Source organism: Mytilus edulis, chromosome 11, assembly GCF_963676685.1.
Source record: "Mytilus edulis chromosome 11, xbMytEdul2.2, whole genome shotgun sequence".
Classification (NCBI taxonomy): Eukaryota; Metazoa; Mollusca; class Bivalvia; order Mytilida; family Mytilidae; genus Mytilus; species Mytilus edulis.
In genome coordinates this window covers 50,964,294-50,976,771 of record NC_092354.1, presented here as the reverse complement: position 1 = coordinate 50,976,771, position 12,478 = coordinate 50,964,294, and the positions used below count along the sequence as shown (strand labels likewise).

At 33.7% G+C, this 12,478-nt stretch overlaps 1 protein-coding gene across 1 annotated transcript; it reads right to left on the bottom strand.

Moving 5' to 3' along the window:
- Positions 1-9,529: 9,529 nt before the first annotated feature.
- Positions 9,530-12,231, bottom strand: LOC139495759 (uncharacterized). Its single transcript, XM_071284138.1, has 3 exons — positions 11,772-12,231; positions 10,593-10,747; positions 9,530-9,846 (listed from the first exon to the last, which is right to left on the bottom strand). The coding sequence occupies exons 1-3, from the start codon at positions 12,196-12,198 to the stop codon at positions 9,595-9,597; spliced, it is 834 nt and encodes a 277-aa protein (XP_071140239.1). The 5' UTR covers positions 12,199-12,231; the 3' UTR covers positions 9,530-9,594.
- Positions 12,232-12,478: the final 247 nt, after the last annotated feature.

Here is a 12,478-nt window from a genome sequence, read left to right as displayed (position 1 = left end):
TTTCTTTATAAATTTCCTTATTTATCTATATTCATTATTTTTTTATTATTCTTTATTCTGACCCTCTTGTGTCCTCGACTTTAGTCTTATAATGATGGTTCAGCTTTGATAGAAAATGAAAATATCAATTTAAAAAAAAAAAAAAAAATGCAAATGATATGGACCAATGAAGGCTCATATAACAGGACTACTGGATTGGAGTTAAAATTTTGGCATGGTAACCCACAGCTGAAATTTTGATAGGCAATATATATAGTCCTGTACAAGAAAACAGAAATTTTAGTGTCCCACACCAAATTTAAGAGGCCATTGGCCAGTAGGCCCTGCTATTTTGTTTACTTACTTATTTTCAATAAAATTTAACTTCCTTTCTGAAAGTATTTTATTTTTATCTCAAAATAATTTAGATACTGAATAATTTATTTTTGAAAATGCCCAACCCCACAAATGATGAATGGTTGGTGCTTGAGTTGCTTTCATTAAAATTTCATCCAAAAAAGGGTCTGTATTGGATGAGGTCTGTCTGTATTGGATGAGGTCAGTCTGTATTGGATGATTTTCATTTCTGTAATCCTTATTTTTTTGTCATTTTCCTCTATTCTTTAAATTTAAGTATCTCATTTTCTCTATGCTTTATATTTTTGGTATTTCCTCCAATCTTTATCTTTTGGCCTACTTTTCTCTATTTTCATTGCAGCATCTAATCATTTTTTTTGCTTTATTTCTTTTCCTCCATTATTCATCTTTTTTGGGTTTCTCTAATCTAAATCCATTCTCTATACAGTTAACCCCATCCAAATCCATGTAACAAATTTTATTGAGCTCACTATACAAATCCTTATTTCTATATAAGAGTATGTATACCATTGTTATCCATTAAAGATGACGATCAACAGTTAATGTGTTTTCAGGACTGTAAAAAAACTCTGGTGTTTCAAAAAGTCGAAAAGTTGTGAAAACATTTTCATTGATTAAGGAGGTAGACCTAGGTTAAGAGAAATAACTCTTTAATTTCATCAACACCTTTGTGTCAAGCATTTTAATAAATATATTCTAAGCTTCTAGGTTACACAGATTATTTCTAATCTGTTTCAGGAAAGTGCTTTAAATGCATTGATGAAACTTTACTTTTACAATCGCATCACTGATTTAAAGAGTTATCTCCCTGAATCAAGGTCTACCCCTTTAAGTCTAACAAATTTTCAGTAAATCAGGTCATTTATGTCAGGTATATTATGTCATTGTCAGTTGCTTTATTTTGTCATGCACACAGTGAATTGTGCCTAATCATAAACATTTGATGACTCAGAGTCATCTTTGAAGTTGGAATTATGGGTATTTTTATTTTTATGTATGCATGTTTTTTGTCATGAATATTTATAGAACTGTGTACAGCAGATTGTTTACTGGTGTAACCCTAGGTAATCATGTGCCCTAAGGGCTTGTAATAAATGTGTATTCACTGAAGTTTGTTGTGTCTTTTTTTAATATATCAGGTGTTAACTTTAAATAACCATAAGGGCCTTTTTGGACACTTGAGAAAAGTTAACTGCAATCGCTGATCTATGGAATGCAGTCAAGATTAGATGAATAAAGATACTATATACCAAATATAGTTATCCTATTACTCATAATAAGTGAAAAATTCAGCTGACAGATTATATTAGTCGAGTGGTTTTCTTGGCTTTAAAACACAAATAAAACACTCCTCAGGTTTTGGATTCTGTTTTATTATGTTAACGAAAAAGGTTGTAAACAAAAGACCAAAAGACCCTGTAATAAAATATAAAATTATAACCAATGGTTCAGGAATAATAACATGAGAACAATATGAACTCAATGAATTTCCAATTAAAATAAATAATACAATTTCTTCATCTTTCTCTTATTTTGTTATTCTAACAAAATATCAATGTAATCTAAAAAGTAAAAACACAAAAATACTGAACTCCGAGGAAAATTCATAAAGGAAAATCCAAAATCAAAAGGCAAAATCAAAAGTCCAAACACATCAAACGAATGGATAACAACTGTCATATTCCTGACTTGGCAGGCGCGGATCCAGAGGGGGGTTCCGGGGGGTTGGAACCCCCCTTTTTTTTGGCCGATCAATGCATTTGAATGGGAGCATATAGCTGGAACCCCCCCTTTACTCTGGGTTGGGAACCCCCCCTTTTTAAAATGGCTGGATCCGCCCCTGCTTGGTACAGGCATTTTCTAATGTAGAAAATGGTGGATTGAATTAAGTCGCTTATTGATTTACAAACTATTCAATTATTATAATGTCTTAAAAATATAATTACATGCAAAACTAGATTCTACACGAAACAAACTAAATAGCTAATGTTAAGCAAAAGCAAAGCAATTAAAAATAAGCATAAACAAATAAAATAATAAGCATTGATAGCAAAACATATAAAACCCAACTCAATGCTTACCTCACACTTAGATACGAAGGTCAAACACAATATCCCCTCATGGGATGGAATCAACAATACATCATCATGATAGTAACTCCTGAATATAAAATAAGGAATATAACTAGTGTGCCACAAAAATGCACAATTACACTAATACACATTTTGTACATGAAACTTTACTTTTAGTTTATATTTACTAGTTTAATGAAAAATACTACTCAGATAGTTTATATTAATATCTTATGGTTTTAAATATTAACTCGTAAACGTTTTTAATACTTTTTAAAGTTTTTAACCATTTACTCAATTTAGCTGTATTATCCGTCAGTCAATCAATCACTCATTTCAAATACACTAGAATTATTAATTAAATGACAATTAAATATATGTGAGTAACCATAAATACCTTAATGAATAATATGATGACAAAGTAACAAAGTGGCTAAATATAATTACTCAAATGGACATCAGAATATGAATTAGTGTATATAGTTCAAAATGTCTGCCTTCATACTGAGTAAAACCAAAAGAATACTTTCAAAGAACAAAGAGATTTCCATCCACACATATACATGTGATTTAACTGACCAATGAGAGTAGACAAAGTGACCAATACTAACCATCAGTACTATGAATAGGCATTTAAAGGGTTCACATACCCAGAACTCAGGTCATCACCTTAATTAGCATATAAAGATAAACAAAACAGCATGCTTTATTCTTTTATTATTGACATAAGATTCTATTCTGTAAATAAGTAAACAAATCCAATAAATATGTTCCAATGGATATTTTATTATACAGAAAAACATAACATCATATAGATCAAAGTACAATTCTGAAACTATATACATACAAACCATTTAAATTTCACCCTTCCACATATATAGAATGAAGTTCTTTAATTATTGAGATGTAGAATATTGATTGCCAATAAGACAAATTTCCCAAAGTTCAAATGAAGTCAAATGAACGACCTTCAATAATGAGAACAAGAGTGCACAGGCTGAAATTTCTCGCATTCTTTACTGACAAAATAATGATTGTATGTTGATTGGCATAGATAGAAAGTTTTACTGCAAGCATCAAATAAACTTTACTTGATCAAAGAAAAGAGGTCAAGGTCAGATAAACCAAACCAGAAATACATGTACTCCGGCTTACAATCATTCCATACACCAAATAAAGTTGACTTATTGTTTATAAGTTTCTATGAAATAAACTTATCAGGAAACTGCAACATTGGCCATCAAACCATGAAAATTAGGTCAAGGTCAGATGAACCCTGCCAGACAAACCTATTCACCTTACAATTAATCTATGCATTAAATATAGTTGAATTATTGCTGATCATGCTTATTGTATCTAAGAAACAAAGTTAACCATAAAAATTTATTTCAATATTATGTTAAATTAAGTTAAAAAACATATGCCTCAGGTCCTAGTGAGGAGCCTGTATTTCAGAGGTTGAACTGTTGGTTCATGTCTACCATGTTTGTTTTTATATCTCTATTAAGTAGGGAAGGCATTTTGTTTTCACGTTTGAATTGTTTCACATTTTTCATGTCAAGGTTATAGGTTATAATATAATATGGATAACTGCAGGTAGATTTAGTATCTGGAGTACCCTATCAAAAAACAATGTAAAAGTTGGAATATATATGAACTTTATTTTCTTCTTATCGAAGATTTTGCATGTATTAAACAATGTTTGTACAATAATAATATTTACATATTGATCAAGACATTATAGTGATTGAATGATTTAAAAGAGGGACGAAAGATACCAAAGGGACAATCTACTCATAAATCTAAAACAAACTGACAACGCCATGGCTAAAAATGAAAAAGATAAACAGAAAAACAATAGTACACATGACACAACATAGAAAACTAAAGAATAAACAACACGAACCCCACCAAAAACTAGGGGTGATCTCAGGTGCTCCGGAAGGGTAAGCAGATCCTGCTCCACATGTGGCACCCGTCGTGTTGCTTATGTGATTACAAATCCGGTAAATAGTCTAATTCGGTAGGTAACATTCATGAAAGGGAAGGGGATTGTAGTTACGACGTAAGGAACATATCCGATATCATTTGTGAAACGGTTATTCCATAACGGTCAACCAACTCGTGATGGCGTCCGTAAAATTTACGAAGGGATGATTTCAACTTCACCATTTGGAACTCTTGGTTTAATAGCTTCCTTGTGAGCAGTAACCCTCTATCAAGAAAATCATGATAGGAAATGCAAGCACGGGAATATCGTATCAATTGGGAGATATATACCCCGTATGCAGGTGCTGCTGGAATGTTGCTACTTAGAAATGGAAAGTTCACAATTGGAAAGCTGAAATCATCTCTTTTGTCGTAAAGTTTTGTTTTCAACCGACCCTCATTGTCAATTTCTAGATGTAAGTCAAGATATGAAGCCGACTTAATTGTATCTGTAGTATCCTTTATCTCCAATTCGATGGGATAGATGCGTTCCACATAGTCACCAAATTTTGAATTGTTTAGTGAAAGAACGTCATCTATATAGCGGAAAGTAGAGTTAAAGGATATTGCTAACTTCTTATCTTTCTTCCTAAGAAGTTCCTGCATGTAGTCAGCCTCATAATAATAAAGAAACAAGTCGGCAAGTAGAGGGGCACAGTTTTTTCCCATTTGGATGCCGACAGTCTGTTGAAAAACACGTCCTCCGAACGTTACAAATATGTTGTCAATCAAGAAATCAAGCATCTTGATAATATCGGTTTCAGAGAATTTTTTGTTTGAATCAGAGTGATTCTTTACAAAGTATGATTTATCCCTCCCTAAGACAAGATACTTGTATCTACGTTGGCCATTCTTTTTTATGAAGCAAAGTAATACCAACTCTTTCAATTTGTCTTTTAGTTTGGAATGTGGAATACTTGTGTAAAGAGTAGAAAAGTCAAATGTTTTAATACTGTTACAAGATGAAAGAGAGTTAGATTGTATGTACTCTAAAAGATCTTTGGAATTTTTAAGTATCCACATCTGATTCACGCCACCTCTAGAATAGGCAGTTTCACAATAACTTTGAAGCCCGTCTTTGATTGCTGATAAAATAGATGTTAATAATTTAGAAAGAGGTTTCGTGGAGCACTTGGAGGACCCAGCAATATACCGTTGTTTGTAAGGACACTTATGTAGTTTAGGTATCCAATACAGTGATGGAAGATCCAGTTCTTCATCTTTGGTTGAAATACCAAAGGAACAAAGAACAGACCTATGATTATCCAGGATTTCCTCTTTGGTAAGTGTCGTGAGGGTATATGTTGAGTTTCCAAGTGAATTGTCTTTACCTAATTCGTTTATCAAGCAATTAATGTAGTGACTTTTACAGACAAAAACGATGTTATTTGGGGCTTTGTCTGCGGGGACAACAACATATTTATCATGGAGGTCGGATAAGTGTTTAGCAACATTTGGGTCTTTAAAGATTGACGTAGCATGGGCATTGATGGACCCATTCAGTTTCTTAATTCTGATTTGTATTAACGACCTCACTGCCTTAATCCATTCGGATAGAGTGTCTACGTCTTCCTTTTCACGTTTAGCCCATTGCCTGGCATAATCCTCGACTGAGTCCATCAAAATTTTAAAGTTGTATTTCCAATTGATGGATTTAGGCTCACGATATTTCGGACCTTTCGATAACACATTTCGTAGAGAAGTGTTATTAACAATGTTAAGGTCACCGGTAATAACGTGGCCAGCAGGATTATATGTGAAATGGGAACTAGCACAAGTGCAATCAGGAGGTTTAGACTTGAAGTCGTCAATATCGAGATTCTGCAAAACGCGTTTGTAATTGAAAATTTTAGTTGCAATAGGTTTGGTATAGGTATAAGAAATTATTGGTACAGAATGGTCTTTGAAATAAGGAGGTATTTTCGATTGAACTAATTTATGATGAAGGATATTGCCTAGGTTGACGCCATCGAGACCTTTGTTGGCAAAGGAAAGATTTAGAAAAGATCTTTTCTCACTTTCATCTTTTCCAATGCGAACTGGCTTGAAAAGTCTGTGACTTGCAATATCCGAAATTATAGCTTGAAGTTTGTATTGGTTTGAATGAGGGTTTGTAACAGTGGATTCCAACCATAAATTGAACAGAGAATTAAGTTTTGAAAGGGGTAATGAATAAAGTTTCGTGCGAATGTCACGTATTTATTAGAGTGATTGAATCAGTTGAATGTCACTTTAAAGTAAATGATAATATTTCTGTAGGTAAGTTAACTGCTTTAAAAAAACGCTGCACATCATTATTTAGATCATATTCCGTATAACATGACACAAGTGTTGCTGTGAATGTGGATGACGTTATATTGTCTAGATACACACTGAACACAATCGGATTTATACTTATTAAGTCCTCCCAAAGCTTCGCATATACACATACAGTTTGCTATGTTTTTGCTGTTACGCAACTGTTCCAGGTTAGGATTATATACATTTGAGCACTAGGTACAGATGTGGAAATAAAGTTTGCAATATCCTTAGATTCAGCTGAGCAAGTGTCATTTTCTAAAAACAATTCTTATATATGATAGGGTGAAAAAGTATTTTTCTTCAAATCAAGCTAACAAAAAAAACGTCGTTTTATTTATAAAACCAACAAAGTAATAAAATATAGGGATACCTGCCTTAGATTGTCTTAATTAAATCCTTTGATCCTCTAATTGTCAAGTTACCCTCAGGCCAATGTAATTATGACATATGTATATTTAAAATTTTTATGTGAGTTCGTAGTCTAGTGGTTAAGACAGATGGCTACAGTGCTGAAGGTCCCGATTTCGATCCTCACTCGGGATGCTAAAAATGTCAGTACATCAGAAGGGTGATTTTCACCCCGTCCCACACACATCTCTGGTATCCAGAGTTTAAACTAGCTTGGATACTTCGGGGGCCTCGGTAGGTCAAAGTTGTTCCAAGCTTGACCTGGAGATCAATCTTCTGAAATCTCTTCGGGTTGTCTGTTCCCGCCAAGAAGCCCGGTGGTTCTCTCCGAGTACTTCGGCTTCCTCCACCATAATAACAGACTTCCCGGTGTCCTACATGCTCCCTTGGGCGGTGTTGGGATGGGGATTGTTCTGGTGGTGGGTTAATATTGTAAAGGACACATCTCCATTAATCCTTAGGGAGTGTACATGGATCCGCTGTACCCTTGCAGTCAATCAAGGGGTGCGTCTATACTGGCGGAATCTCGAAGTACATACATACAAAGGAGTGCAGCGACAACATGTCACCCTATTCAGTTCTAGATATTCAATTTATAGTAAAGATAACATTAAAACAAGAAATGGTTAATACAAAAACTATTTTGTTAAACCTTGTGATCCATTTATTTAGCAATCGTCAATGGCAGTGAGCATGCAGGGTTTAAGAACATCAGTTTTATCGACTTGTTTGCGTTTTGTCAAAATATATGTTTTCACTCTTTTGGTCTTTTGGAAAATGCTGTTATGCTGTATCAAGACCCTTCTACAACGAAATTTGTTACATGCACACGTATAAGAATTGCGGTTTTCAATTTAGACGGCTTGTTTATATTTATTTCGTTTGTGCGTGTATTATATTTTCCCTCCGGTTTATATAATCCGTTCATCCTATTTTGACTCTTTAAAACTAAGAGTATATCCTAAATTGAGGTAAATTAAATGGCCTTCCAAATACTTTTCGATCCCTGACATCACTGAAGAGACATTAATTGTCGAAATCTGGATATGGTGTAAAAAAGTTAGCACCACATGTTGTGGTTTACCATTTTTGCCGCAAGTTTATTGTTTTCTTCTTTGTATTCAATTATATAGAGATCAGTTTTTTTAAAACATGTGATCAATTTATTTGGCGCAATCGTCAATGGCAGTCAGCACCGTTTAAGAACAGCAGTTGTTCGACCTGTTAGTCAAATGCGTTTTGTCAAAATATATTTTTTTTCACTCTTTTGGTCTTTTATAAAATGTTGTTTTTGCTGTTTTTAGTTCCCTCTATAACTATAATAATGTACATATATATACATAGTATTCGGATTTTAAGAATATCCCTAATGGCATGCTGTAAGAAATGACCTAGTGCATTGCTTCATGTATAATAATGTATCTACATGTAAAGTTCTGATATCAAAATGGACCTAATCCTATGCTATACAAATTAATTGCGCGTTCTGCTATACGAATGGACATAACGCTATGCTATAAGAATGGAGCTAGTTTATAACTATAAAGAATCTAGTTGTTTGTTATACGAATAGACCTAATGCTATTCTATACTAATGAACCAAATGCTATACTCTTTAAGAATAGACCTGGTGTTTTACAATAAAGTGCCTAGTGTTCAGCTATAAAAACCTAATGCTATGCTATAAAAATGGCCCTAAGGTAGTGTACCTAGTTATTTGTTATAAGATTGGACCGAATACTATGCTATAAGAATTGACCTAGTTGTTTGCCATAAGAATTGACCTAATGATACTACTGTGCTAAAGAATGTACTATCTTTTCAACTGAATTTTATAGTTGGTTCTTATATTTTGTACTGTTCCACCACTGTCCCAGGTTAGTGGAGGGTTGTAACCAGCAAAACTCTGTGCATATATGCATGTGCATGTCCAAAGTCAGAAGCCCATCATACAGTGGTTGTCGTCTGCTACTGAGTTTTATATTTGTTGTTCGTTCATTTTGTTTTGTACATTAATTAGAATGTTAGTTTTCTCGTTTGAATTGATTACATTTGTCATTTCGGGGCCTTTAATAGATGACTATGTGGTATGGGCTTTGGTCATTGTTGAAATTCGTACGGGGACCTGTAGTTGGTGATTTCTGTCATTTGGTCTCTCGTGAAAAGTTGTCTCTTTGGTAATCATACCACCTTTTTTTTTTTTTTATCATAACAGAAAAAAACCCAATAAACGTATGAATCATCAACTGATATTTTCAATAACCAAAAAGGGTTACGGAGACTGCATGTTCGATCTCTATAGATTTCACGATATTTGTGTGTGAGGTGGTTTTCTCAACTGACATCTCCTAATTGTTAAGAAGACGAAAAAGTTAAAACAAAATTATTTTTAATACAAAAACTCAACACAATTCAAAGTTTATTTAATCAACTTTATCATAGACATTTGGACGATCGACTAAGAAATTCAAGAGTCAATTGCATCCTCCAATTCAGTTTCTACTAGACCAACTGACTTGTCCACGACTGTTTCATTGCCATCCATTTTCATATGATCTTTGAGATACGCCATCGCTAGCATTATAGGCTCTGTGTGTTCTAACTTCATTGTATTAATGGTATTAATAAGGTTTTTCTCGGCCTCGGTTTCACCTACAGTGTTTTCCTGGATTGCTGTCCCATCTGCCTCAGCTTCCAGCTCTTCCTCCTCATCCTTTGGCTAAAATGGCGAAAATTTAAATTTATTTTTTGGAGTTTAGAAAATTGAGAAGATATATTATTGGGAGATTAGAAACCAAAGTGAACCAATCACTTTAAACTTTCACGAAGTAGATGTTCCTTCTTATGATATGTTCCAAATGGAATACATATATTGTAATATTATTTCCACTGCATGGAATACATATTACTGTAGATGTTCATAACGGAATAAATGGTATTGGAAATTTGTTCTGGTGGGAACAGATATAATGACATTGTTTATTATAAAATTTCACGAGGAGCTCCTGTTAGTAGGAACAAAATTAATATACGTTGACAGAACAACATTTAAAAAAAATAGTACTTGGTGCGTATTTTTAAAAGAGTTTTTGGTACATATGAAACAAACAAAGCTATAGTATAATTGAGAATAATGGATCAAATACTAAAGAAAATTGGCCAAAAAAAAAAGATATAGGAAAAAGTCAAGATAAAAAGGAAATAAAGAATAGACAATAATAGAGTGAATAAATATAAAGAATAGAGAAAATTACATAAACAAATAAAAAAATAACATTATTCATGAATGATATACAACCCGACTAATTAGGAACATTTTGTATCTGCTAAATATTATATCAATACACGTATGGCACCTATTGTTGAAAATGAATTGTGTAAGTGTTAATCCAAACAGGAATCAAATATAAAAATCAAGAGAAGAGTATGGACTTGATAAAGGAGAAAAAGTAAATTTTGTCATACCACATCTTTACAAGACATTGCAATGCACTGAGTACGACAGGCAAGTCCGCCATAACCATCCAATGGAGTGAATATCTGGTAATGACAGCCGTTCTCTTCGTCTTTCTCGGGACATCCAACCTCTTCTATTTTATGTTCTTCACAGGCCAGAACTCCTGTATAATTTGTAAAATATCAACATATATCTCAGTAATCGAAAGGTGCTAATTGCTTTATATGAGGATCAATTGGATAAAAGGAAAAAAAATATAAAGGGGGCAATCGAAAATCATTACGTAATTATAATGTATCTACTAATATGTAGATGTCCTTTTCATAAATGAAGTGTTGGACATAAAAAGGAATGTTTTACCTCTCAAAACGAACAGACATCTCATAGGGTTATTACAGGGGTACTTTTTATGTGCAAATGGTGTTGCACTCTTCTATTATTTGATTGACATACATGAACAATGTAATTTCCTCATTGAATGTGAAGGTTTTTGCGTACGTATACACCCCACACAGCTCAACAGATTAACTTGTTGGACATGGTTTTTACTGCCTGGTGCAGATTAATTGAGTTGAGAGGGTGCACCCCTGAAAGAGTAGATATCAATCTCCTTCTATATTATATGGTCGTATGCATTAACCGTTAACGTTTGGAACCGTATCAAGGTTGGTAGTCTGATGTTTGAGTGTTAATCGATAAAGTTGCGAGAGTTCAACTCGCATGTACGATTCTTGGCTGGGTCAACCAGAGTCGTTACTTTTAAACTGACTGTGCTTTTCTTTTCCAACAACCACGAATGATATTTAGAAGATCAATGATCGTAGGATTGTGTGTTGGATTAGGTTGATATACCATCCTGATCTATACATGTTACCCCGTTATTTTTATGTACAAACCCAGTGTAGTACCTTAATAAAATGGCTGAGATCCTTATTATTCTCAACCAAAGCATTTGTATTGTTTTCTTTCAATTTTAACTTTCATGGAATTCATGTGTATCGGTGCATACGTAGACAACGAGAGTAGTTCTATTGGTGTAAAGCAATAAAAATATTTGAGTGGACAAATCACATTAAACTATTTGTAGATATGTGATTCATTAAAAAATCATTAAAAAAATATAAACTGACATTTAATTCCTACTATACTGCATTTGAAAACGTGTAGACACTCAGTTAAACACTTACGTATGCCTTCTGTGAGGACATCTATCAGTTTCAAAGCAACACTTGCATTATAACCGGGAGCAGTTGGGTTGAAAATATTCATAGAAAAGTTAAATTTTCTTGCTTCAGCCACCAAGGCATTAGTTAAATTTTTGGCATTGAGGAATGGTACGGTATCATTTGCTTCCTCGGTGGCTATATCTCCTAACAGGTCTTTTACATTTTCATCTACAACGGCACCATCATCCAAAAAATGTTTACCAAGCACGTCGTCGAATGGAGCCGTTCCGTCCATTGGGTCACTTGTTTCGGTTATATCCGGAACGATTTGCCCATCCGTTCCAATAACCGCCGTTCCATTACCGTCAATTGGAGCAGAATATACAAATATAAATCCAAATATTATCAAAATACACGAAATTAACATTATGGTCGTATGAATCGACATATTGTGATATCTGTCAGCTTTAAGAATGACGAATAAATATTGCTGAATTTGTTATTTTACATCGACAGGTTGCGCTTTTTAGACAGCTGCCTCTTGAAGAATGCACACCAGATTGACAATAGTGAACGGATAATCAATTTGATGAAAAGGCTTTAATTGTTTGTATTTCAAAAAATCTTATTAATCTTTTTTCCCGTAAATTGTCACGGTATCATGATATGGGTACGATTTAACGAATTTCCAAATCACGGTTTGGGACGATAGGTTGGTCACGGAAGGC